We start from the raw sequence: 27,865 nt of genomic DNA on the forward strand, positions 1-27,865 counted from the left end.
AGTAGTAGTATAAAAAATTCGTAAAGCACTCCTAATTAATCGTTATTTAATAGTGAAACAATTGTTCAGCATAAACCACTAAAATAAAATAATGATTACAATGAAATGGTGTTATTTAATAGTGAAATAATAGTTTAGCGTAAATAACTAAAATAATGATTACAATTGAATGGTTAGTGCACCGTTAGTTAAAGTTATTTGGATATATATAAATTTGTCAAAGTTGAGTGGGAACGTCGTCGTTTGGTGGCACAGTAGCCCCTGCTGTGTTTTCTCCACGGCAGGGATCCACTCCCCAAAACTACCGAGCTCAAATTCCATTTAAAGAAAAGGGTAAACTGATGGTGAAGTTTGATTCTTGAAAATAAAGGGACCCAGACTGGATAGGAAAGGAGGAAGGGAGAGAGAGTTCGGTTTAATTTCTCTCTCTATATTTCTTTTCTGATCTTTTTGTAGTCGTATTCTGAATTCTGAAAAAAAGAGCAAGCTTTGTGTTTCTCCTTTCTTGGACTCCTCTATAGCTGTCTAAAAAAGACTTCTATCTTGCCTTTGAACTTTCTATTGGGGCAGAAAAGCAGTTTTCTTGCTAAACAGAGCAACTTACCAGGGGGATTCTGATTCTATAAAAAGAGAATATTAAGAAAAAGATGGAGATGATGCATTACCAGCAATTGGCGAGGACTTCGTACAATGATTCTTTGAGTTTGTTGGAGACTGATATTCAGCATGCAAATGCTCTGTAAGCTCTCCTTTTACCTTGTTTTGTCCTTTTCTTTTTAAGTAATACTACTAATAATTTATTTTTCCTATTTTTCTTTAATTCTCCTTTTCTGGGCATGTATTTGGATTCTTCTTGCATGTTTTGGCTATACTGGGTTTTATTTTAGAGTAATAACTCTTAATTTTACTTTTTGTTGATGAGTATTGCAGCAGAGAAGTCAATGATTGTGCTGCTTATTCATTTCGAGACATTGGTTCTGTTTTTGTTAAATCCTCCCATGTGAAGAGACTGTTTCTTTACCTGAATTCACATAAAATTTTTGCATGTCTTTTGTGGCTGTTACATGTTGCTGAAATGGAAAGAATTATGTGTTTTTTCTGTGGTTTTTACTTTGGCCGACTGTTGATTCTTGTCCAATGTGAAAGTCTTCTTTGTTGTTTTTAGACCTCTGCTATGCAATGTTGTATTAATGAAAGGGGAATATGGAGTAGCTTTTGCACTGATGATTAATCTGGGAATGCAATATATTTATGTCATTCCGTGTTTTCCCACATCCCTTTCATGAAATACTTATCCAGCTAAACCATCCTTCCTTATCTGCAAATCCTTTTATGTGGTAAAGATTTACCTAGTGCTTTTAAGCCTACCCTTCATTTCCAAGGACCTAAAATAGCCTCCATTTCTGATAATGCAAGTGTGCATACCTCTAGTGTTGAAATTGCTGCTTGAGAATCTCCTGCAGTGGCATTATGGCTAGATATCTATTCGAATACACTAATCAAATTACTTTCATTTCAATTGTAAGCTAGTGCCTGTTCTTTTTGGGTTGCGTCCTCTTCGGTGGTTGAATTTATCATGACAAAATGAGGGAGAAGAAAATTCTCTTGCCTTAAATCCCTCATTTCCTTTCCATCATTTTCTATAAAAAAAGAATTTTACACTTTCCTGTTCCTTATTTTCATTCCAATTCGAAGATTATCACGGATGTATTTGTTGTTATAATATTTTATCTTCTTTGAGTAAAAATGAGGAATAAGAAAGCTCAAAATTCTTAGAAAAGTATGAAAAAGAAATGAGAGATTTAAAGGAAGAGATTTTTCTTATTCCTCATTTTCTCATGACCACCAAAGAGAACAAAGTCTTGATGTTTATGTTTACCGAATAAGAAAAATGACGAAAGGTTATAGATGTGGAAGGCCAAAACTATCAAAGCCATCCTGTCTAGGACTAGCATCTTTGTAATCTAGAATATGATGATGATTGATGTGCACCAGAGCCCCAACCAGGAAAGAAAACCTAGAGATTCAAATGGTTTCTGAACTATGTGAGCATAGATTGTGCCACAGTAATCTGTTTTGGCTTGTCGTTGGATGATATTGCAAATTTGAATGTTGATATTGTCTTATCCATTATTCTTGTCAACTTCATATTTGCACTGTGGCTCTGCTGCAAGCAATGTTTGTTTGGTCGCACCCAAATCTTGGAATCTATTGTCCTGATCAAAACCAAAAGGCATTCTATTGCAAATTTATTATATCTCATCTGATTCTGTTATATCTCGGCTATGTTCCTATGTCAAAGTACAGAAAATGATGACATCACTGTCTGATTGTGTCATATTTTATGGCTTTCTAGGGCTGCTGCAATCCCAAAAGCTAAGGGAGGTGCGCGTCTTCAAATGAAATTGGTCTACAATCACTTGTCACCTCTGTTTCTGTATTTTCTAAAATGGATCGACTGTTCCTGTGCATATTTCCTACCAAGAATCTTAAATCCTTTTCACATACTCATTTATAAGGTATGAATGTAGTAAACATTTACATTATTAGTTGGCTTTACTCAAGAATAAAAGCAGTCAAAACATTGTTCGAACCAAGAATTTTTGTCTTCTGTTTCTTTTGAGTAATTTGGTTTGTCTTGTCATTTTTGGCAGGTATATACAGATGGAAGGCCAAAGATTTCAACAATAGGCCGCAAAGCGACTATGAAAGAATTCTATGGTTGTTTGTTGCGTCTGTTTCTTTACACCCAACTAATGGGAATTAGCATAATGTTATGACCTCTAATGATCGCTTAACTTGCAGGGTTGATATTGCCGTCGCTTGAGCAGCTCCATTATGACTTGGTGCAGGTGGATGATGGTGACTGCAAAAGCATTGCTTTTTCGAGCAAGAAGAGATTGGAAGGAGATGGAGGAGATTCAGAGAGAGACGACGAATGTGGAATATGCTTGGAGGCTTGCACCAAGATGGTCATGCCTAATTGCTGCCACGCGATGTGCATCAACTGCTACCGAGATTGGTAAGTAACTAAGAGAATATGTTGCATTGCACATTCTCATGATATGGTATAAATGCTGCTCCTTTTTTCAACTTTCAGGAGCACAAGATCCGAGTCATGCCCCTTTTGCCGTGGTAGTCTAAGACGAGTCGAGTCAAGAGACTTGTGGGAGCTGACCGGCAAGGATGAAGTGATTGAGCGTGGTGCTGTTTCGACAGAGGACTTGAGACGATTCTACCTGTATGTCAGAAATCTGCCTAAAGATATACCAGATGCTCTGTTCTTGATGTATTATGAATATTTAATTTAATACTACATGATGTGGGATTGAGGGTATATATAGAAGAAGCCGACCTCAAATGTAAATAGAGTCCGGTAGTTGTCTCAATATGTATATGTATATGAATATGAATAAGAAGCCGTGCGCTCATCTTTAAGTAACCTTATAGTTGGAGTATTCTTCTCATTTGTAAAATGCTGTGTGCTGCAAGAAAATCCTATTCTTGAACTCTAATTATTCATGACATGGAAGTTATGAAAAAGGTCTTGCAAACGGAAAAGTATATTATGTTGAGTTAGGCAGCGTAACCAACTAAAATTAAATGCAGATATTTGGGTCGGTCGACATTTAATGGCAGGTTTTGACTTTGAACGACGTCGTACTTATGAGTCGTGAAACTCATTCCGCGGCGCATGTAGTAACAGACATACAAAATCTTCCAAAACAGTCTCACTCACCGCTCAACTGCAACACAGGGTCCCTCCTTTTTCAGTTTTCTTCAACAAAAACCCAGTAATCAGACCCTCTTTTCGAGGTACAGTCCTGCTCTGTTCTTCTTTTTAATTAATACTCCGTGAGCGTTATTTTGTGATTTAGTTCAAGAATGAATTCTGGGAGGAAGAAAGATTGAATCTTTATATGATTTCAGATGGACCTTGGGTGAAATAGACAGTGGGAGTCTTGTTTGATTGAAATGGAAGATAATCATGAGAGGAAAGTCTCCCCAGCAGCTGGGGAAGCCGAGGAGGGGTTTGCAACAGCAGCAGTAGCTGAGAGTGCTGCCGATTCTGTTGATCAGGTGATCATTTTTAATCCAATGATTCATTGTCAAGATTTTGAATGTGGAGGATGTAGATATGGAACGGAAATTTAAGGAAGCATGATGATAAAGTTTGAGTAAAAAGGAGCGTGAAAAATAAAAAGGAGATTTTATAATTTCTTCATTCATTTAATTAATATAAATAAATCAAATCAATCCTAATCTTAACAATTAAGTGAATACGTAAACCATAAAGATAATACTACTAAATACTAGTGATATATAGAATATCAACTAAATTCATGCTTATAATAAATAAATATATCCGTATCACTCCCCCATTGCTGTATTTGAGGTTCCTTGATAATTAGGGAGCGTCTCTACAGACAAACCATTTCATTGCATGGGTGCTGCTATGCCACGAGGCACGATCATGAAAGTAATTTTACAACTTTTTGTTTAAACGGATGAACTAGTAATTATTAGTAAAATTCAAAGTTGCCAAATGATAATCACATTTTACTTTATCTGGGATAGATTGACAACTTATATAATTTATGTTTTTTGATCTGTATATGTGTATGTTAGAAAGTAGACAATTTTGGATGAAAGGTCTTCAAGTTATGTCTTCTAAGTAGCTATAAATATGACCTTGTTTTGGTACTAGGAATAGGATTCTGGAAGCGAAGTATCATAGTATGTACTTTGCTACAAGCCCACTAATTAAATTATAAAAACTTAAAATTAGATAATCTTCTCCCATTTCCCTATACAACTTTATGTTTGTAGCCACTGTGGTATTGTATGAGGTGTTTAGTGTTTGTTTTCTCATTCTATAGCTTGCTATTTTGTTGCATTATACTTATTGTCAGAAAAGAAGATTGAAGATCTTCTATAGGAAAAATGATCACTGGGACCTAACTGTTTATCCTGTAACAGAAAACATATGTTTTGCCTAGTACAACAAGCTTGAAAACAAGTCTATCTACGTTGATTCCTGTTTCTTAAACTTGATACTTTTCATGTTCCGGGACGTACCTAGCATCCTTCAAATTGCATCTATAAAGAACTCCTGTTTTTGTGGATATGATGTGTGTGTGTAACAACAACAGAACTCAGTAGCTTGTGTTGGGTTTTGGCCGTGCAGATAGATCCCGTCACCCCAAGCGATGGACCTGTATTAGATTCTTTCCAAAGTTTACCAAAAGACGTGATGCCAGGGGTAATGGAGGATACATTTGTTGATTGTCCAGATGAAATAGAAACTTTTGACTCCCAACAGAATTCTGAGGAGAATGATAATCTACAAGATGATAAAGCTGATGAACCAGATAGTGGTATCAAAGTACCTGAAATGATAGCTGAGATAGAACTGCTGCGAGATAAGCTTGACCTTTTCATGCCTCTTTTTTTTTCCTTCTTGGGATGCAACAACTGTGGGATCTGGTGCCTCATTGCCTGAGATTATAAATGAGTGCTCTGGATTGCTTAAAATTGCTACCAATGAACGTCAGCAGACTGAGAAGAAAGTGAGTGAACTCCATTCTGTATTATTTTCAAAAGACCAGGAAATTGATTTTCTCAATGCAAAGGTTGCTGACCTAACTGAATCAAGCGACTTAGCTACATCTGCTGCTGTTACGGAGTAAAGACTACCCACACAAAGAAGCACGAGATGTGCTGAATATACTGGAATAAAGGAAAAGGAACGGAGATTATTATTGCTGGAAATATGGAAGAACTAGAAAACAATCCTCGATAGGAGGCCCTACGACAAAAGTCGTCCAATTGTGATCACGTCCAGAGATGCATTCTCTCTGCCCGTTCTCTCTATTTATAGACTTCTATCTCAGCTACTTGAAATTCAAAATACAAGAAAATAGGAACTAACTTACCAACCTAACAACCTGAGAAATTGATGCTAACAAATTAATTTGAAATCTTCTCTCTTGCTGTTGCTACTTAGTCGGCCATATCACTTCTCTTTCTCCCCTCTTATACGTTCTCCACTCTTTAACTGTATCAACTGGCCCATCCGTCAAAACAGCCTTGTCCTCAAGGCTGAAAAAAGGAAACTGCCCACAAACATCAGCTTCATCCATCCAAGTCGCCTCCTCAATGTCTAGCCCATCCCATTTTAGCAGGACCTGCTTTACCTGCTCTCCGTCTTGGTCCAACACCCGTCTGTCCAGGACCCGCTCCGGTAAGATTGGGGGTTCGTAATCGGTCAGTCCCTCCGGCAACGTTGGTTCAGCTGTTTCTTCCCCAATGGCTCGTTTCAACAAGGAGACATGGAAAACCGGGTGAATTCGAGCGGAGGTGGGGAGCTCCAAACGGTACGCAGAGCCGCCAATGCGTGCCCTGATCCGGAATGGGCCGAAGTAGCGCGGTGCTAGCTTCCTATTTCGCACAGTAAAGAGTGTGGACTGGCGGTGCGGTCGAAATTTCAGGTAGACCATGTCGCCGATGTTGAAGTGAACATCGCGACGGCGCTTGTTAGCCGCGACAGTCATCCGATTTTGAGCGCGTTGAAGGTGGTGGCGCAGGAGTTCCAGGGCGTCGTTGCGAGCTTGGAGTGTGTCGACAACCGCCTGAGCTCTGATTTCACCGGGTAGGAAATCATGGATGGTCGGGGGCGGTCGGCCGTAAACCACCTCGAAAGGCGTCGTTCCCGCGGAAGAATGGGCACTCGTGTTATAGCAGAATTCAGCCCAAGATAGCCACTTGTGCCATTGCTTCGGTCTATCTGATGAGAAACAACGGAGGTAAGTTTGCAGGCACCGATTTAGTACCTCCGTTTGGCCATCAGTTTCGGGGTGGTATGCCGAGCTCATCTTCAGCTTAGTTCCCATCGCGCGGAAAAGCTCTCTCCAGAAGGAGCTCAAGAAAAGCGGATCTCGATCCGACACGATGGAACGAGGGATGCCATGGAGGCGTACAACTTCCCTTGTGAATGTATCAGCCACTTGTCGAGCCGAAAATGGGTGCCTCGAGCCCATGAAGTGTGCATATTTGGATAAACGGTCGACGACGACGAAGATGCAGTCGAACCCCCCCGCCTTAGGTAGTCCGGAGATGAAATCCATGCTTATATCCTCCCAAACTCGTTCCGGGATTGGCAAGGGTTGTAAGAGACCCGCCGGCGCCTTGGTGTCGGACTTGTGTCGCTGGCAGATTGCGCATGCCGCAACAAAGGCAGTGACCTGCCGCATCATCCCAGGCCAATACACGTTCGATGCGAGCCGGCGGTAAGTGCGATAGGCCCCGGAGTGGCCCCCGGTTGGTGTGGTGTGAAACTCGGCAATCAATTTCTGAATCCATGGTGATTGTGGAGGCACCACGATCCGTCCCTTGTAGAAAAGAGTCCCGTGAATCAGCTCGTAGTGGAGAGATGAAGGACGCCCTGCCTCCAAGTCAGCTTTGATTCTAGCCAGAGTCGGGTCGGCGGGAATGGTGGCTTGGACGGTGGACCATTCTGGCCAGGATGGTCTCGACACAGCTGCGAGTTGTAGTGTTGTTTCATCGCGACGGGAGAGAGCGTCGGCAGCTTTATTGAGGCGGCCTTCCTTGTAAACGATCGTAAAATCGTAGCCCAACAGTTTCGCAGCCCAGTTCTGTTGAGCCGGAGTAGCCAATGGGTGGGCCAAGAGTTGACGTAGGCTCCGTTGATCCGTGTGGACGACAAAGCGGCGGCCGAGTAGGTAGGGGCGCCAATGATGGATTGATAAAACTAGGGCCATCAGCTCTTTCTCGTAGGCCGACTTTGCGAGCCATCGGGGGGACAGTGTTTTGCTGAAGTAGGCAACCGGTTGGCGCTCTTGCATTAGGACCGCGCCCAGTCCCCGACCCGAGGCGTCACATTCGATAACGAAATCTTTAGTAAAATCTGGCGTACGGAGTAGAGGTGCCGACGTCAGTGCTTCCTTAAGAGATTCGAATGCGGCGGCTGCGGCGGTTGGCCATGTCCAGGCCCGTTTGGCGGTTGGGTCTATCGGCTTCTGTAGAAGGGCGGTGAGGGGGGCTGCTATCTTGCCATAATCACGAATGAAACGGCGGTAGTAGCCGGTTAAACCGAGGAAACCCCTGACACCTTTCAAGTTCGAGGGCGTCGGCCACCGTAGCACGGCAGAAACCTTCGCTGGGTCCATCTTCACCCCTTCGTAGGACACGATATGACCAAGGTATTCCACACTATGGTGTCCCAGCAAACATTTCTTGGGATTGACCACGAGGGAGTGGGCGTGGAGGGCCTGAAAAACATGTTGAAGATGCTGCAGATGTGCCTCCCAAGATGTGCTATAAATGAGGATATCGTCAAAGAAAACTAGGACGAACTTTCGCAAGGCTGGCCGGAAAATGTCATTCATCAAGCCTTGAAATGTGGCCGGGGCGTTGGTGAGGCCGAACGGCATCACCAAAAACTCATAATGGCCTGAATGCGTGCGAAATGCGGTCTTGTGAACGTCCTTGGCAGCCACTCGAATTTGGTGGTATCCTGACTTCAAGTCAATCTTGCTGAACCATCTCGCGCCATGTAATTCGTCGAGGAGCTCCTGAATGACCGGAATGGGGTACTTATCGGGGACCGTCCGCTTGTTCAATTCCCTGTAATCGACGCAGAAACGCCACGAACCGTCTTTCTTTCGTACAAGTAGGACCGGGCTGGAGTAGGGGCTGGTACTTGGCTGGATCACTCCGGAAGCCAGCATTTCTGCTACTAGCTTCTCCATTTCATCCTTCTGTGCGTGGTTATAGCGGTAGGGTCGAACCGAGACCGGCTCTGTACCTGGTAGGAGCGGAATTTGATGGTCGATGCTGCGACTCGGTGGCAGACCCCCGGCTGAATCGGTGACTGCTGGAAAAGCGGTTAAGAGTTGTAGTAGCTGGGAGCGTGCAGCCTGTGACAGGTCTGTGCCTATGCCAAAAGAGACCGCCGTTGACTCCTTTTCCACTGATCGAAGGAACCAGCAGCAATCCCCGTCCTCCAGGGAGCGTAGGTCCTGTGTTGAGCACGCGCGCCGCATAAGGGTCGGGTCGCCTTTGATAGACACGGGTCGACCCTCGACCGAGAAATCCATCGAGGAGTGCTGCCAATTTGCCAAGACATACCCCAGGGTTTCGAGCCATGATACCCCTAGGATGACGTCGATGTTGCGGAGAGGAAACACATAGCATGATACCGCAAAGCTCTCACTGTCCAAAACCAAGGGCACCCTCCGGCAGAGCCCCGCGGCTTGACGTGACGTTCCATCGCCCAATATTACAGAGTAGGGCTTGGTTGGCGTGATTGGTAACTGTAGTTGTATTGCCAATTGCTCTGAGATAAAGCAATGACTAGCTCCACTATCCACCATGACTTTGATCCTATGTGAATCAATTTCTCCAAATAGCTTCATCGTTTTTTACGTGTCCAGACCATTCAGCGATAATTCCGAGATCTGCAGCTCGACGTCCTCAGCAGCCCCCTCGAATTCCTCCTCCGCGAAAACCTCGTCGTCATTCTCGCAGACCAGCACATTGAGAGTTTTGGGCGGACACCGATGAGTCGGCCCGAATTTCAGCCCGCATCTGAAACATGTACCTGCCGCGATATGTTTCCTATACTCCTCTTGTGACATGCTTCGAAAGCGTTGGTTCCCCGGTCGAGAAGAGGCTGTCGATGATAAGTGGGAGGTCGCCGTGGAAGGACCCCTGGCACCCGGCCGGAATGATTGGGCGGGCGACATGGCCGCCGGCGTGAATGATTGACCAACTGGTGGTTTAGGGGAGTGGGTCGTAGCCATCAGGTCAATATCGAGGGCTAGTTCAACCGCGTCCTCGTAGGTGGTGATCTTTGCTGCTTTCATCTGGAGGCGTACCTCCGGGCGAAGGGCTGCCATAAAGAACCCGAGATACTGATGGGAAGCGATATCCGGAACCTGCGCGAGGCGTGCCTCGAACGCCGCGACGTAGTCAGCTAGAGAGCCGGTGTGACGAACCGCAGCGAACGCTTCATATTCATCCAACGCCCCGTTTCCACCAAATCGCTTCATCAACTCCCGCGCAAATCGAGTCCACGAGAGGTTTGGAACTCGTTGACGCAATAACTGGTACCATGGAAGGGCCCGGCCTGCCAAGGCTACCATTGCTACGCCTACCCGTTTCTCGGTTGGTGTTTCCGAGATTAGGAAGTACTGCTCTGCCCTGGCCAACCATGCGAGGGCATCTGTCCCGTCGAAAGTCGGCATGGGTGACTGTGGTTTGTACCCCCCAGCCACTGAATTGGACTCCAGATTTTCAGAGGCTGCGTCGGCCTCCGGGGGTATTTTGGAACCTGGAGTGAGGGACGCAAAACCCGCGCGCATCTCAGTTATCATGGAATCGAGTTTGGATTCCAACGCCAAGACCCTATCATCAGTCTGTTGGGCATGGGCGTTGAGGTTGTCGATAGCCTTCTCCACACCGTCTAGGCGTGAATCGCCCCTAGAGTTAACCATCGTTCACCGCACCAATTGTTACGGAGTAAAGACTACCCACACAAAGAAGCACGAGATGTGCTGAATATACTGGAATAAAGGAAAAGGAACGGAGATTATTATTGCTGGAAATATGGAAGAACTAGAAAACAATCCTCGCGAGGAGGCCCTACGACAAAAGTCGTCCAATTGTGATCACGTCCAGAGATGCATTCTCTCTGCCCGTTCTCTCTATTTATAGACTTCTATCTCAGCTACTTGAAATTCAAAATACAAGAAAATAGGAACTAACTTAACAACCTAACAACCTGAGAAATTGATGCTAACAAATTAATTTGAAATCTTCTCTCTTGCTGTTGCTACTTAGTCGGCCATATCACTTCTCTTTCTCCCCTCTTATACGTTCTCCACTCTTTAACTGTATCAGCTGCAAAATCAAAATATGATGATATGTCCCAATTATATGAAGCCCAACTTGAGACAGATCGGCATATTGAAGAAAGTGCAAACAGGATTCTATCATCCCTGCCCACAGTGGATCATCATGATGAACTGTGGAACAGGCCTCTCATTGAAAAGATTTATAATATCGAGAATTCTCTCTCATTTTTGGTTGAAAAGTATAATATTCTAGTTTATGGAGGTGACCAGCTTAAGGGATGTTTAAACGAGGTAGGATTAGATTTCAACAACATTGATGAAATCGGAACTTTTGCCTTGGCCAGTGATAAAATTCTCGAACTTAGAAGGAAAGGAGAGGATATGTACCTGAAACTCAGAAATTTAGAAAATGAGAATAGGAGTTTGGTGGAACAATTAGAGAAGCAAAATTTAGCTCTTGAACATGCGCATGCAGAAATTCGAAGACTTGGTGCAGAAGTTGAAAAAGAAAAGAACAGGTATGCAAACACAAAAGAGAAGCTTGGCATGGCCGCGACTAAGGGAAAGGCATTGGTACAGCAGAGAGATTCGCTAAAGCAATTGTTGCTAGAGAAAACTAGCGAGTTGGATCGATGCTCAATTGAACTGCAAGAGAAGTTTACTGCTCTAGAGTCTCTTGCAGAGAAGGAATTGGTTCTTCAGAAATGTGGAGACATATTATCCGAGTGTTTGGAAACTAAGGAACTTCAGCCAACAGATATCGCTGAGACGATCAGATGGCTTGCAGATGAGAACAAATCACTCAAGGATATATCTCTACAATATTTTAAACTGAGTGGGGCAATATCTTCCTTTGATTTTCCTGAAGCAGTGGCTTCAAGTGAATTAGGTGTGCGCATTCATTGGTTCGCAGGATCATCTTACGTGCTTAAAGAAGAAGCTATGAAGTTGCAACATGAGATAGCTAAAACAGTAGAGGCTGCAAATGGGAAGATAGAGCAACTTACTACATCACTTTTAGCTGAAATAGAGGAGAAGAATATTCTTCAAACAGAACTGGAGGTTTTGAGGAGTGATCATCAAGCTCTTGAAAGGTCACAAAATGAGCTAGCTGAAACTAGGCAGGCTGTAAACAATGAGATTGATCGCCTAACATCATCTCTTTTAGCAGAATCACAAGAGAAGAGCCATCTCCAGTTGGAACTGGAGAACTTGAGCCAGAAATATGAAGGAGTTGTTGAAAAGGAATATCAGATTTCGTTGGAGAAGGCCACCATGCAGAAAAGCCTTGATCAATTAGAGGCTAGATGTGCTTTAGTGAAAGAGAAGTTATCTATGGCAGCTAAAAAAGGTAAGGGGCTTGTTCAAGAACGGGAAAGCCTGAAAGGTTCTATAAATGAAAAGAATGCAGAAATCAACAATTTGAAGTCTGAACTGCAGCAATATGTGACCAAATTTTCTGAATGCCAGGATCAGATCTCTAAGTTGTTAGTTGATGTGGAGCGTATATCCCACTTGGAGAGAGACCTAGTCTCTACCAAGGAACAAAAAGATCAACTTGAGCAGATCTTAGTAGAGAGCAACAGTATGCTACTAAGATTCACGGAGTCAATTGAAGGGATTAGTACTCCAAGTGATCTCTCCTTCAACGAGCCTGTAGAAAAGGTAAAATGGATTGCTGGATATCTTAGTGAAAACGAAATTTCGAAGGCACAAATTGAACAAGAACTGAGGAGTTCAAATGATGAAGCCAGTTTGTTGGCCAGCAAATTATCTGAAGCCCGGGCAGTGATGAAGTCCCTTGAAGATGCCTTATTGGTTGTAGAAAAAAGCAGGTCTGAGCTCTTGGATGAGAATAAAAAACTTGAGGTTTCCAAGTCTCTTGTGGAGGAGGAGCTACAGAAGGAAAAAGAGAAATCTTCTTCACATAAAACCAAGTATGAAGAGCTTTTAGCGAGTACAAAAGCACTAGAAGATGCTCTATCAATAGCAGAGGAAAATGTTTTCAGGTTCACGAACGAGAGAGATGTAGCTGTAGAAGGAAAATCTCTTTCTGAAGAGCAGTTAAATAAATTACAGGAGGAGCTCTCTGACTACGTTACAAAACTTGGTGATGCTGACAAAATTATTCAGTCCCTTGAAGATGCGTTGTTTCAGGCACAGAAGAATGCTTCACTACTAGCTGAAGAGAACAGTAAAGTTCAAACTGGCCGGGTTGATTTGGATGGTGAGATAAAGAGAATTATAGAAGAATCTGACTTACTTGCTAGCAAGCTCTTTGAATCCGTTGTCATAATCCGATCGCTTGAGGGAGAATTACTAAATTCACAGAATAATATGGCAGATCTGGTTCAGGAAAGAGAAAATGCTGCGAAACAGATAAATTCACTTACCTCTGAACTGGAATCTTGCATGGAGGAGGTAGCTGAAAACCAAAGTAGCCTACGGAGTTGGACTTTGGAGCTCTCTGGTCAGCTTGACAGTCTTCAGTTACTTCTAAAAGATGAGACTCTTTCAACCTTGATTGGGCAATGTTTCCAGAGAAAATTTGAGAGCTTAAAGAGCATAGATTTTCTACTTAAAGAGAGCTGGGACTGTTCCCTGGAAATGGACTCTGAATTGCAGCAAAACAGTCCTATCATGAAGGTATAGTTCTTGTTTATATGTGCGTATTGTGTTATTTTTACTCAAATAGTTTATGCTGGAATGCACTTTGTCTGAATTAATCTCCTTGTAAACATCATATATTCTGGCAAAAGTTAACAATTTCTCAAGCTAAATCACAGTGCACAATAAAATACCTGAAGTTTCATTGGGTAACTCTTCAGTCTTCCAGTGATCAATTTATTTCCTTCTAATTGTCTCATAAATAAAAATTTGACTAACTACTGTTAGGAACTACCTTATGGATTTCAATTGGTCTAGTTTTGCAATTGTCATTCTCTATTTCCACAGTAGATCAATCAGAAATAGTGTTGATCATAGCTCTGTACTTTCCCCTCTATTCCATCTTACAACTTTCATTGATCGAAATCTTATAGTTTGTGTGCGGTCGTTCTTTTCCGTTACCTTTTATCTAGGACAAACACATGCCTTTTCTTCTATACTATTCCTTTTGAAGGCATGTCTATCTTGTTGCTCCGTTGGTATGCTTTTGTGGTGTGATTATGTAATGGAAGCTTTTTGCATGACTCCTTCACCTGTGTAGGACGATTCGGCTCTTTCAACTACTTTCCCATCTAACATTGAGGTCGCCCTTCCAAACTTGGAAATGTTGAATGGTGTGGGAAATGGCATTGATGGTGAGAGCATGTTTGACATTGAGAAGATGGTTAAAAGCTATCACCTGAGAAGCAAAATTCTGGCTGATAATTTTGATAAGTTATCAACACTTTTCGATGAGTCAATGGATGCTATGTTGAGAGGGTTACACTTAAGAAAGGATAGAATAGTCAATGCAATGAAATATACATGCTCTCTCAAAGATCAAGTGAAGGACATTGAAACAGATAAGAAGAGACAGGAGGATACTATAGCATCACTGGAATATGATATCAGAGTTTTGTTGTCTGCTTGTACTGATGCTACTCAGGGATTGGATTTGAATATAAATGAAGCTGTGTCCAAGCTGAGATCTATCGATAAATTGGTAAACCTAGACAGCAGATTGTCCATGGATTTGGGAGCCGTCAACGATGATGAAGAAATAGCACTTTCTACTGATGTGAAGAAGGCTCAAAAGCTACTACTTGCTGCAAGACAGAATCAAGATCTTGGTATCGTGTTTCAGGATGCTATAAGTAAGTTGGTGAATATTACCGAGAATATGCAGAGCAAACTGAAAGAAACTCAGCTGACTTCTGATGAGATCTTGGAAGAAAGAGATGCATACAAAGACAAAATCTTGAAACTGGAGACTGATCTGAAAGAACAGCAAAACTTGCAACATGAGATTACTATCGAACTAGAAGTTATGCAGAGCAAACTGAAAGAAGCGCAAGTAAATTGTGAAGAAGCCTTGGAGGAAAGAGATCTATACAAGGAAAAAATATGGAAATCGGAGACTGATCTGAAAGCACAGCAAGAAGAAATCAATGAAATGGCAATTAAGCTAGAAGATCAGATGAAAAAAGAGGATGAACTGAGGAAAAGAGTACTTAGCTATATTCACTTATTTCCTTGATGGTGACTCTGTGATTTACCCCTTTTTCATGGTTTTGTTTCAGAACTGGAGGAAACTTTCTCGGCGCCTCAAGTTAAATCCATTATTGATAAAGTAAACTGGTTAATGTTCCTGACGCCGTATTTGCCTTTGGAGATTCAGATAATTCAGCCAATGTAAGAAAGCTGTTCTATGTCATAGATAGTTTTAGTGAATATCTGGAGCAGGCAAGCTTGCTATCTCATCAGAATGGAGAGCTTCACTCAACCATTGATAAGCAGATTCTCGACATAGAACAGCTGAAGAGGCAAGTCGAAGAGTACGTGGCCAACGAGAAAAATTCTGAAAAGCTGAACAAGTTGTTAGAGCTTGAATCAGGTTTACAGCTTATTGCAAAGAAGCTGGGGGCTGGTGATGTGATGGATGATTCCAAAGTAAATGGGGGATTATGGCTCCTTCCCTTGCTCGAGAAACTAGTTGCAGCCATGATGCATGAGTCTGAAACTCTGAAACTAAAAAATGAAGACCTTGGTGCCAAACTGCTTGGGGCCCAAAAGGCTGTGGATGATTTGTCAAACAAGGTTAAATTACTAGAAGAGACTGATAAATCCAGAGCCATTCTGCCAGAAATAGACCAGGATAGCGGAACATCTGTAGCCTCCTTGTCTACTCAGACGGAGATATCAGAAATGCAAGACATGGTAAATTTTGTTTTATGCTTTTTTATTTTTGTATTCCTGATCTATAGTTCTTGTTATCTTTCTTTTCACTGTGTGTGCACCAACTCCTGAGGTCTCTCTTCAATTCAAAAGGAAAATAGAGGTCGAATAAGAAATCCTTGCTTGAATAGAATAGCCCAAAATACTTACCTCTGAAAACTTGCAGGCATCACTCGCCAAGAGCAACAACATTCCTTCTGTTTCATCTGCTGCCCGCGTGCGTTCGTTGAGGAAGGCTTCAAATGATCACCTTGCTATCAATATTGAGTCTGGGGCCGAACGGTTGATTAATGATAAGGGACTCAATGAAGATAAAGGTGAGTATAAATGTCAATAAACTACTCCATCTGAAGTCCAAGGTGTTAGAATTAACAGGAACTTGACTTTGCAGGTCATGCATTCAAGCCACTGGTTACTTCTGGTATGATTCCTAGACAGGGAAGAAAATTTGCAGATTGAGTTGATGGAATCTGGTAAACTGCTACTACTATCTAGTTTGCACATGTTATTGTTATACTTCTTCTAAAGGCAAAACCATGTGTTTATGAGGATGAAGTATTGGTTGTGTGACTAGAACGGCATGAATTATACGCTACATGTAGTTGTAGATCCACTGTTTGGTTGTGTTTGTGGTTTCTGATGCTTGTCGTGTATGCGCGTTCAGGGTGAATGGGAGTCGAGCTTTGATGAGTCATCCGAGAGGGAGGCTTGGAGTCATTGCTTATTGGGTGCTCTTGCATATCTGGTTAGGAGCTACCATATTGTGACAAGCAATCCTTACAGCACTGGTTATAGAGTAGTAGGGTTTAGTGAAGCTAATAATTTATACTCTTTCCTTGTAAATGTAAATCTTCCTTGATTCTCCCAATATGTTTCTCTGCAATCTAATATTAGGGATTCAGAGAAGTTAGCAAACAAAAACTGTTCTTGAATAAATTTGGTGTTTCAGAGTGAATGAATACTTAGTTTCACTGATTTATTTAACACTCCCATGTCATTCCAACTCCATTGATACGAGTAAAACTTTACTGGTTCGGATATATTGGTGTGTGTGTCCAACAATCATAATTGTTTGTAGAAATAGAAATAATTCCACCAATTATAATTCACTAGACATTCCACGTGACAATGTTTGGACTACTACATTTTTATTCCATTGATACTGTTGGAATCTTGATTTTAAGATGTTCGGTCAACGAAGTTTGACCAATAATAAATGTGATGAGACATTTAGTTCGAGGAAATTAAATGATATAGCGTCGATCTACGTTCCGCGTAGATGACCGTAGTATACTCACTTTCTCAAATCCGATTCCCGGTGAATGAAAAATATTGGGTTAAAGTTGGTCACATTGTAGCTTTGATAAAGCTTTGGAATGAAAGCATAGGGAGTAATTAACTAGTATTAATTATCCCACATAGGAGATGAGACACATCTTTAAATGTGTATTTATTAAGTGACTTATTACACTTAGTAATTAACGTGGACTAAGATGGGTGAAAGAGCCCACACGCGTGCACACGCGCACCGAGCCGAGCCTTGCCGTTGCCCTTGGTCCTTGGGTGGTCTTTGGGCTTGGTTCTTGGGCTTGTCCCTGGATCCAGACTTAATGTTTTGGACCACCTCAGTTTTGGGCAGCAGACTTGGACCTTGGTCATTGGGTGGTCTTTGGGCTTGTCCCTGGATCCAGACTTAATGTTTTGGACCACCTCAGTTTTGGGCAGCAGCCTGATCAACTTGACATGCTGCACCTTTATCAGCAGCCTGATCAACTCGGCCTGCTGCGCCTTGAGCGATGGCTTGATCAGTGTCTTGATCAAGTCGCTTCATGAAGTCCACATGTGACGGTTGAACTAGGGCGTGTACATCGTCTAGATGCAAAGACAAGGAAAAAGTCTCAACCAATTCTGAGACAAGAATTGAAGAAGAAGAAGCCATTAGTTCTAAACCGGTGGAAGAAGAAGTCACTAGTTCTAAATCAGCGGATGAGGAACCTGAATCGCGCAAGCGTGCAAGGCCCGATCCAAAGGATACAATACTAAGACGTGGTAGTAGGGTCAGAACACCAAAAACATTTGGTCCTGACTACATTGCTTTTATGTTAGATGAAGAACCGACATCTATAAAAGTAGCCTTCGATGGCCCATACGGGCTACATTGGAGAGAAGTTGTTCAAAGCGAAATTGATTCAATTTTGCTAAACCACACTTAGGTGTTGGTAGATCTACCTGAAGGTGTGAAACATCTAGGTTGCAAATGGGTACTTAAAAGGATATTTAAGGCCGATGGAACAGTGGATAAGTATAAAGCCCGACTAGTAGTAAATGGTTTTAAACAAAAGGAAGGATATGACTTCTTCGATACCTATTCACCTGTAACAAGGATTACATCTATCCGAGTGCTTCTCGCCATTGCTGCATTGCACAATCTGGAGATTCATCAAATGAATGTAAAGACCGCGTTTCTAAATGGTGAACTAGAAGATGAAATTTATATGGAACAACCCGAAGGGTTTGTAGTACCTGGACAAGAGAAAAAGGTATGCAAGCTCGTAAAGTCTCTATATGGATTGAAACAAGCGTCATTGCAATGTCACTTGAAGTTTGATAATGTGATGTTATCAAATGGGTTCAAAATCAACGAGTGCGACAAATGTGTCTACATCAAGAGCACTAATAACGGCCATGTTATAGCGTGTCTATACGTTGATGATATGTTAATCTTGGGTAGCAACACTCAAGTAATTAACGATACAAAGGCCATGTTAAGGAGAAACTTTGACATGAAAGACATGGGTCTAGCCGATATAATTCTTGGAATGAAAATTCTAAGAACGTCTGATGGAATCATCTTAACACAATCACATTATGTTGAGAAGATATTGAATAAATTCAAAGCCTATGATGGCACGCCGGTTAATACTCCAATTGAACTCGACGTTCACTTGAGCAAGAATAAAGACGAACCCGTTGTACAAGAAGAGTATGCACGGGTCATCGGATGCATTATGTACTTGACTAATTGCACTCGACCTGACATTGCTTGTGTCGTGAACAAGTTAAGTCGTTACACGAGCAATCCAAGCAAAGAGCATTGGAGAGCTCTTGTGAGGGTTTTGAGATATTTAAAACATACTCAAAATCATGGGCTACACTTCTCGAGATACCCCCGGTACTTGAAGGGTATTGTGATGCAAATTGGATATCCGACAATAGAGACTCACTTTCAACAAGTGGATACGTCTTTACTATTGGGGGTGGTGCTGTATCGTGGAAATCCATAAAACAGACATGTATAGCCCGATCAACAATGGAATCGGAGTTCATTGCATTAGATAAAGCTGGTGAGGAAGCCGAGTGGCTTAAGAACTTTCTTGAAGATATTCCATGTTGGTCTAAGTCAGTGCCACCAGTGCTGATCCACTGCGATAGCCAAGCGGCTATTGGAAGGGCAAACAATGACTTCTATAACGGTAAGTCTCGACATATACGTCGACGACATAACACCGTGAGACATTTGATCACAACAGGGGTGATTACAATTGACTATGTGAAGTCAATAGATAATCTAGCAGATCCGCTAACCAAAGGGTTAAGCCGTGATCAAATGAATAAGTTGCTAGAGGGAATGGGTTTGAAATCCACAAACTAAAGAATTGTCATAGTGGTAACCCAACCATGATGACTGGAGATCCCAAGAACTTGGTTCAAAGGGACAACTAAGCTATGAGAGTTCATGAGAAACACTCAACTATATCTATTCCCTAGAGAACAATAGAGTGTTGGAAAACTTGCCTAGTGATGAGGCTAAGTCTATGCCTTTTAATGACTCCTAAGGATCTCGAGGAGATTGAGTTCTCAAGGAGACCGAGTAGGGCAAGATACTCGATTAGGAATCACCTATATAAGTGTGAAGTGAGGCCGCTTCAAATAACACGCTTATGAATCCAAAGTGGTGTCCAAGGCCGCAAAGGACACAAAACGTGAGAACGGATGAGGTTGTGGTGTTTAAGCGTTAACACCATTGTCTCGGTGCACGCCGTGTGGGATTAGTTCAAAGCATCGCGCTACTAAGCCGCATGTGTATCCGATGGTGTCGACTATGGAGGGTTCAAAGCCAACAACTACCTATCCTTATGCTTATATACCTCTCGAGGGTTAAACTTGTGTCTGCATGCATATGCATTTGGCTATTTCCACTTATGTGAGGGGATTGTTGGAATCTTGACTTTAAGATGTCCGGTCAATGAAGTTTGACCAATAATAAATGTGATGAGACATTTAATTCGAGGAAATTAAATGATATAGCGTATATCTACGTTCCGCATAGATGACCGTAGTATACTCATTTTCTCAAATCCGATTCCCGGTGAGTGAGAAATATTTGGTTCAAGTTGGTCACATTGTAGCTTTGATAAAGCTATGGAATGAAAGCCTAGGGAGTAATTAACTAGTGTTAATTATCCCACATAGGAGATGAGACACATCTTTAAATGTGTATTTATTAAGTGACTTATTACCCTTAGTAATTATCGTGGACTAAGATGGTTGAAAGATCCCACACGCGTGCACATGCGCGCCGAGCGGAGCCGCGCCCGCACCCGTGCCCTTGGTCTTGGTCTTGGACTTGGACTTGGACTTGGACTTGGGGTGGTCTTTGGGCTTGGTTCTTGGGCTTGTCCCTGGATCCAGACTTAATGTTTTGGACCACCTCAGTTTTGGGCAGCAGCCTGATCAACTTGACATGCTGCGCCTTGATCAGCAGCCTGATCACCTCGGCCTGCTGCGCCTTGAGCGATGGCTTGATCAGTGTCTTGATCAAGTCGCTTCACGAAGTCCACATGTGGCGGTTGAACTAGGGCGTGTACAGCGTCTAGATTCAACGTCGACCACTCCAAGCTTTCAAACTCGTAACGGCCGGCGGTTACTGCCCTGCCATAATGAGCCATGATGACAGCCATCAAGGCTGAGTTGATCCCTGCAGTGGACTAGGCCTATAAATAGGCTAGCCATTCCATGCATCTATACATAACATACACAAAGCATATAGCATCATAAGCTCTCTCCCTCTCCTGTATTGTTTTTCTGTCGAAAGCTCTGCCCTCTCCTCCATCCAGTTCGCCGGAGCTCTGTTGATTGCGGTGCTGCTTCACCAGAGACGTAATCATTTTATCTTTGGGGACGACACACCAAACCGAGAGCACTACCGGGGCGTATCTCGTCTTGCGGAAAGAGGCCTCCTCGATTCGGCTAAACACTTTTACGGTCTTACTGTTTCGATTTGTTTCATTGTAATTTCGGTTTAGTTCGTTCTTTTGTATTCCTCCTGTGGGTTGTATTACGTCCGACTTTTATCTCTTAAAGGGACGAAAAATCCCAACAGATACAACCTAAATTTCAGTACTAATTGAGGTTTTATAATTGAAGCTCTCACCCTAAGGCATATATAATTGTAGATGTGTGTGTAATTGTGATAGAGTAATGTGTAGTAGCACTCATTTGTAATAGGTTGATGCATAGGTGAAATTATAAACGTGGAGGTTGCTGCTCCATCGAAGACATTATTATTATTACCCAATAACTTCTCTCCTTTTCGTCGCATATCAATAATTTATGGTGCGGTAAAAAAGTTGAGATAAAGTGAATAAATTTTTGTACATTGTGTAACTAACTGCATACGGTACATAGTTAAGTTAAAGAGCCTTAATTTTGGCAGACAAGTCATAAAAATTGTTAAATTTGAGCTGAGCTTAATTAATGTATAACAACAGTGTCAGCTTCGGCATTGAATACCTGCTATTAATATCAATGGAAAACGTGGCGGTTTATGCTCCATCATTGAACACAGCCAACATATTAATATCACACTCCCTCTCTCTCAGGACACACACAAGATGCTCTTCTGGATCATTCTAGTTTCGTCTCTCGGTTTTTTCCAAATCTTGAAGCAGTTATCTTCTCTTGTGAGATGGATCTTCAACCTAGTTGTCAGACCGGCAAAGGATCTGACAAGTTACGGGTCGTGGGCCCTAGTCACTGGCTCCACGGATGGAATCGGGAAAGCCTTCGCTTTCAAACTCGCCGCCAAAGGCCTCAATCTAGTTCTAGTCAGCAGGAACTCTGCAAAACTGAAGACCGTTTCCGCCGAAATCCAAGCTAGGTTTCCCGATTCAAAAATCAAGCTATTCGAGCTCGACTTCTCACGTGACGACGTCGTCTCCAGGGTTGGCGAGATGAAGGAGGCCATCGATGGCCTGGACATCGGGGTGCTGATCAACAACGTGGGCGTCACGTATCCAAGAGCCATGTATTTTCACGAGGTTGAGGAGAAAGTGTGGATGAATTTGGTGAGGGTTAATGTGGAAGCTACAACTCACGTTACCAAAGCAGTTGTAGCAGGTATGCTACGCAGAGGGAGAGGCGCCGTTCTCAACATCGGTTCCGGTGCATCAATTGTTGTACCATCTCACCCGCTCTACGCCGTCTACGCCGCCACCAAAGCGTAAGCATCTCCTCTTCCCGTCAGGCACGTGATGTAATTAATGTGATCCACAATTATACAGCGTTACTTTTAAAAAAATTCTGGTTGCTTTCTTTATTTGTACGTATAGGAATAGGATGTAGACACATATCAACCCTTGCCAAATTTTTGCTTCCTTTTTCATTCGTATTAGTTTCTAATACTAGTAGTTTTGGTTAAATTTATGAAATTAGTAGTGTGGTGAGTAACAGATTTAAAGTAGTTATAGAAATACTTGGTGATCACAAAAGAGGGGTTGCAATCGAAGCTAGGTTAAGAAAAAAAGAGAGGCTCTTTTCAATGAATAAATTAATGTGATGTGACTACTGCTTGCAGGTATGTGGATCAATTATCGAGAAGCCTATATGTGGAGTACAAACACCAAGGAATAGATGTCCAGTGTCAGGTACATATAACCGTTGTCAACGGTTTAAAAACAAAAATTATTTTATTAAAGTATATTATTGTTAATTTCTGCCTGAAATCAGGTACCTCTATATGTATCAACAAGAATGGCATCAGAAGTTGCAGATGTGGATAAATCAACAGTATTTATACCAAGAGCTGAGAGGTATGTGGAAGCAGCAGTTAAATGGATAGGATATGAAAGTAGGTGCACTCCTTACTGGGCCCATTCTCTTCAGTGGTTCTTTGCCTCCATGTTGCCTCATGCTATTCTTGATTCTTGGAGGCTCAATGTTGCCATTACAAGAATTCAAAACAAAACAAAAAAAATCAGTAATTAATTAATTAATCAAGGAATGGTAGTTGTTAATTAATAAAGGAATGGTAGTTGTATCAATCACCTTTGATTTGTAGACGCTTTTTTATGAAAAAAGCAAACCTAAATGACGGTGTATCGAATTATTGTACCTGTTTGGTGCCAAATATATTGATACTAAAATTAAATAGTGATCGATGATTTTACTGATTTTTTTTTGGGTCAGAATTATAAAATACAAACCCATTATTTGTTTTAAAAGTACTAGTATCTATTTATGATTTATCTATCCACGTTGTAACTCTATTGTGAATTTCTAGTGTTATATTTCTTCTATCAATTGTTAACATGTTATGTTTCATTATTAGTTTGTTCTAGTAATAGTATAGTATTGGCCTTTGATGTAATCGATATTCGATACTCCATCCGTCCCTCATTAATTGTCTACTTTTGTCATTTTCGTCCATCATCCATTAATTGTCTACTTTCACTTTTTATTATAATGGGTAAGTAGACCTCGTTTCACTCACATTTTATTATAAAATTAATTTATATAAGTGATCAGACTCATATTCTATTAACTTTTTCAATCAACTTTTTTTTACATTTCTTAAAACTCGTGCTGGAATCAAAGTGAATAATTATTAGAGGATGAAGGGTATCATACTTTTAAAGATATACTATTATCCTCAAAATATGTTCAAAATTTGATCTGTAATTTGGGTTTTTATATCAAAAGTTTTAGATTCATTAACTCAAAAATATTCTAATCTATTTGTTAAAGTAATTTGTAAATATTATACTCAAAATATCTTAAAAATTTGATTTGTAATTTGGGTTTTTATATAAAACAGTTTTAAGATTTAACTCAAACAGAATCATGATCGATGCCATTCAAGTATTTTTCATAGAGATTTTGTAAGTTTCCATGTCAGTCACAAATTGATAACGAAAATGCTGAATAAATGCTTTGTTTCAGAACAGTCGACAGAAAAAATAAATTTCCAGTTGAAAAAGAGAATAACAGTTCATGCAATCCCATATACTAACAAAAATCGGGCCCATTTTAATATTTAATCAGATTTTCGTTATGTTTGTCTTTTTATTTTTTTAATCAACTATAGTAATTTACATCGAAGACAAATCTAGCTAGTGTAGTTTCGAAATGGAGGAACATTGAATTTTGATCCTTAAATTTTGTGTTATTAGATAGGATGTCTCATTATTTAATGATCTAAGCTTTAAATATTCAAGAACAGGGTTCAATAGAAAACTAATCTATAAGATCCCAATGAACAAGATCATTATCCATGTAGCAAAATCTAATTATGCACATTGAATCACATATATATCAGAGTAGATTGGTGAGAAAGTAAAAAATGAAGGAAGAATTTAATATAAAACAAAAAGATGAAGAATAAATGAAAGATAGAGAAATCAGAGTGGTGTTATAGTTTTTCTAAAAACAAGCTCAGTATCCAACCCAAAGGCATCAACCGTACGAAGGCGAAGCAAACGGGACTTGTTAAACAGCTTCTTGAGCGGCTCGGCGCTAAACAAATCATTGGCCGAGTACTTATCCGAGCGTCGCCTAAGCGCCACGTGGAGCACGCACACCCCTCCCGGCCTCAGCGTCCGTTCGATCTCCCCCACGAACTTATCCGGATAGAGCGCGTGATCGAACACGTTCGAGAATTCGAAGTCGAAACTCCCGTCATCGAAGGGCTGGCGATGGAAATCTGTTGGAAAGCTAAATTGAAGTGTTCCAAAGAGGATGTGGAGTCCCAACATGTTGGAAGTGTATAACATTTATTATGGAGGGTTCCAATAAGTATAGTTCCTAGAACATTTATATCTAGAGTCCTATATAATGTATCCTCCATGTACTCTCAAACAATTAAGTAAATAAAACTTCTTTCTTCCTATCTTTCTTCATGGTATCAAAGCAGAGTAAAATCTGGCTCAGAAAAGATTCATCATAGCCAAGAAACCATACCAATCTCGGCCAAGAGGCTGAAACCGATCCCAAGCCAAATACCATACCAATCACGGCCAAGAGGCTGCCCAAAAATCCCTACACATAAAACATGTCAGGATCAGATTCCGAAGGAGAAAATAAATCCACAATCAAACCATCCAAGATGAAAACAAGCAAGCACGTCACTGTTGCATTCAAACTAAATGGGAAGAACTATCCTTTATGGGCCCGACTAATGAAAGTCGCGATAGGAAGCCGAGGAGGGTATTCCCACATCAAAGATCCACCGCCAGAACCAGAGAACCCCGGGTATGCCGAATGGGAGGAGACTGATCTCGTGGTGTTTTCGTGGATCATCGACAACGTCGAAAATGACATAATTGCAGACTTTGCTCACCACCAAACCGCAAAGGCAATCTGGGACAATCTCGCTGTAACGTTCGAAGGCAAGAAAGATCCGTATCTTATATACGATCTAGAGGATAAAGCCATCGCACTCCGCCAAGGAAGTCTGGATCTCGAAACCTACTACAGACGAATCCACGGACTGTGGATCAATGTAGATAGGTGTCGAAAACAACCGGTGGATTGTTGCGACAAGGGGGTCAAGCAGTTCCGAGAGTTCTCAAACACCCTGAGGCTATTCAAGTTTCTCACTGGACTTAACCCTGAGTATGATACAATTCGAAGGGATATCCTCAAAGAGGAACCTTACCCCTCAGTCGAAGAAGCTTACGGAAGGGTCCAGAGGGAGGCGGCTCGATTGAAGATCATGCCACCGGCATCCTCGACACCTACCGAAGTTTCTGGCGTTGGAAGCGCCGATACATCATCGGGGGAGATCGGCTACGGGTACGGAGCACAGAGAGACCGGCCAATCAATCGAGGACCACCGCGACCGCCACCCACCAGAGCCAATCACCAAGACGGAGGAAGAATCGACAAAACCAAGCTATGGTGTTCACATTGCGGGAAAAAACAAACACACGAGAGATACCTGCTTCCTCCGTGTGGGATTCCCCGAATGGTGGGACGATAAACAGAGGGCACGAGCACAAACGAAGTTCGCTGCCGTCGGAATCGGCGAAACAAGGCAGGGGAATCCCCAAAATCAACCCAGAGAAGGACCAAAGGGAGGACCGAATCCAGGTACCCCAAAATACCCCGGTGATAATGGCGGTGGCAGCAGTGGCGGCGGAGTTCGGGTTGGAAATTTCGTCGAGAGAACGGAAACTCAGATCGAGAGACAGAAATGGAATGGAGGCGCAGCAATAGGAGGTATCGGGTTTGGTCAAGGATCAAACCCTAGATCTATCTCTTTATTGCATTTTAATCCCCAGAATATGAAAGTCATGCAATTTAGTCCGTCACTTATTGATAATCCCAAATGTGACCCCCCAGATCTGGATATTTGCGAAACCAACCCCAAATTCCCTAGAAAGTCCGACTTACGCCCCCCAATTAGCCATATCTCCACACATAATCGGTTTACACCGTTGATGAAATTTTCCGCTGCTTTATCTGTAAAAAATACAAAAAATGTTGATAGGAAGGGATGGATTTTTGATTGTGGCGCCACAGACACTATGACACCAGAAAGATCTGATTTTAGTAATTTTAAAGAGGTTACTAAAACTTACATTAGAACTGCCAATGGGGAATTCATTACTGTAGCAGGGGCAGGAACCATAAGAATTTCCCCTACTCTTCGATTATCAAACTGTCTGTTTGTCCCTAGCCTGTCTCAGCGGCTAATGTCAGTAAGCCACGTAACAAGGGAATTAAATTGTACACTGCTAATGCATCTAACTTTCTGCATCTTACAGGATATTCGGACGAGGAGGATCATTGGGCGTGGCACTGAGGATCGAGGACTCTACTACGTGGATGGGGTAGCTCAACATGGCAGTGCGATGCTGGCTCACGGGTCCACGAAAGAGGAGGCTTGGCTGTGGCACAGAAGACTAGGACACCCGTCTCATGGTTACTTTAAACTTTTGTTCCCAAATTTTTCTTTACCTAAAGATTTTTCTTGTGAAACTTGTGTTTTGGCCAAAAGCCACAGACAGAGGTTTAAACCTTCAGATACTCGTATGAAATCCATGTTTGATTTAGTGCATGCTGATGTGTGGGGGCCGGCACCTGTTATTGGGGGTAGTGGATTTAGATATTTTGTGACATTCATTGATGATTGCACGAGAATGACTTGGATCTATTTCTTGAAACATAAGTCAGAAGTAATTGACAAATTCATTCTTTTTTTCCATATGATACACACCCAGTTCCACAAAACCATAAAAATTCTTCGTTCAGATAACGGGAGGGAATTTGTTAACACCGCTATGTCCAATTTCTTTCATAAACAAGGTCTCCTCCACCAAACATCCTGTGCTTATACGCCCGAACAAAATGGGGTAGCTGAGAGAAAAAACCGAACCATTCTGGAAATGACCCGTGCCCTTATGATTGAGTCCAACGTCCCAAAATTCCTTTGGCCAGAAGCCGTTGCAACCTCTATCTACCTCATAAACAGACTACCCACCAAAATTCTAAAAACCAAAACCCCCCTTGACATCCTTTCCCAACAAGCCCAAATACCAGAATCCCTTAGCATGCCACCAAAAGTCTTTGGATGCACTGTCTATATTCATATCCCTAAACATGAAAGAACCAAATTTTCCCCTTGCGCAACCAAATGTGTCTTCGTGGGATATGGGGTCAACCAAAAAGGGTATAGATGCTACGATCCAAACACTAGGAAAATCATCACCACCATAAACTGTGACTTCCTTGAAACCGAGTTCTTCTATAAACACCACCTTAACAGTCAGGGGGAGACATCCGAAAGTAATTATGGGGACTGTCTAAGTTGGTTTGTGCCACTTCCA

At 41.9% G+C, this 27,865-nt stretch overlaps 4 protein-coding genes and 1 pseudogene across 4 annotated transcripts; 4 read left to right on the forward strand and 1 right to left on the reverse strand.

Moving 5' to 3' along the window:
- Nucleotides 1-251: 251 nt before the first annotated feature.
- On the forward strand, nt 252-3,442 carry LOC121798496 (E3 ubiquitin-protein ligase AIRP2-like). Its single transcript, XM_042197533.1, has 5 exons — nt 252-739; nt 2,357-2,519; nt 2,655-2,721; nt 2,806-3,022; nt 3,101-3,442. Exons 1-5 carry the CDS (start codon nt 648-650, stop codon nt 3,309-3,311), a joined length of 750 nt encoding a protein of 249 aa, XP_042053467.1. The 5' UTR covers nt 252-647; the 3' UTR covers nt 3,312-3,442.
- Nucleotides 3,443-3,641: 199 nt separating this feature from the next.
- On the forward strand, nt 3,642-5,904 carry LOC121798497. The gene is made up of 3 exons (XM_042197534.1): nt 3,642-3,816; nt 3,931-4,080; nt 5,189-5,904. Exons 2-3 carry the CDS (start codon nt 3,976-3,978, stop codon nt 5,501-5,503), a joined length of 420 nt encoding a protein of 139 aa, XP_042053468.1. The 5' UTR covers nt 3,642-3,816; nt 3,931-3,975; the 3' UTR covers nt 5,504-5,904.
- A 5,036-nt stretch (nt 5,905-10,940) lies between these two features.
- On the forward strand, nt 10,941-16,742 carry LOC121798495 (annotated as a pseudogene).
- A 4,812-nt stretch (nt 16,743-21,554) lies between these two features.
- LOC121798865 (very-long-chain 3-oxoacyl-CoA reductase-like protein At1g24470) lies at nt 21,555-23,193 on the forward strand. The gene is made up of 3 exons (XM_042198098.1): nt 21,555-22,260; nt 22,615-22,684; nt 22,767-23,193. The coding sequence occupies exons 1-3, from the start codon at nt 21,653-21,655 to the stop codon at nt 23,022-23,024; spliced, it is 936 nt and encodes a 311-aa protein (XP_042054032.1). The 5' UTR covers nt 21,555-21,652; the 3' UTR covers nt 23,025-23,193.
- Nucleotides 23,194-24,436: 1,243 nt separating this feature from the next.
- Nucleotides 24,437-24,790, reverse strand: LOC121800630. The gene has a single exon (XM_042200157.1). The coding sequence runs from the start codon at nt 24,788-24,790 to the stop codon at nt 24,437-24,439; it is 354 nt and encodes a 117-aa protein (XP_042056091.1).
- Nucleotides 24,791-27,865: the final 3,075 nt, after the last annotated feature.

This window comes from Salvia splendens, chromosome 4 (assembly GCF_004379255.2).
Source record: "Salvia splendens isolate huo1 chromosome 4, SspV2, whole genome shotgun sequence".
Classification (NCBI taxonomy): domain Eukaryota; kingdom Viridiplantae; phylum Streptophyta; class Magnoliopsida; order Lamiales; family Lamiaceae; genus Salvia; species Salvia splendens.

Coding starts and splice junctions, on each gene's coding strand:
- LOC121798496 (XM_042197533.1), top strand. CDS start 648: ATGGAGATGATGCATTACCAGCAATTGGCGAGGACTTCGTACAATGAT. Junction 740..2,356: donor ATTCAGCATGCAAATGCTCT/GTAAGCTCTCCT, acceptor ATGGCTTTCTAG/GGCTGCTGCAATCCCAAAAG. Junction 2,722..2,805: donor GACTATGAAAGAATTCTATG/GTTGTTTGTTGC, acceptor CTTAACTTGCAG/GGTTGATATTGCCGTCGCTT.
- LOC121798497 (XM_042197534.1), top strand. CDS start 3,976: ATGGAAGATAATCATGAGAGGAAAGTCTCCCCAGCAGCTGGGGAAGCC. Junction 4,081..5,188: donor CTGCCGATTCTGTTGATCAG/GTGATCATTTTT, acceptor TTGGCCGTGCAG/ATAGATCCCGTCACCCCAAG.
- LOC121798865 (XM_042198098.1), top strand. CDS start 21,653: ATGCTCTTCTGGATCATTCTAGTTTCGTCTCTCGGTTTTTTCCAAATC. Junction 22,261..22,614: donor GTCTACGCCGCCACCAAAGC/GTAAGCATCTCC, acceptor TACTGCTTGCAG/GTATGTGGATCAATTATCGA. Junction 22,685..22,766: donor GAATAGATGTCCAGTGTCAG/GTACATATAACC, acceptor GCCTGAAATCAG/GTACCTCTATATGTATCAAC.
- LOC121800630 (XM_042200157.1), bottom strand. CDS start 24,790: ATGTTGGGACTCCACATCCTCTTTGGAACACTTCAATTTAGCTTTCCA.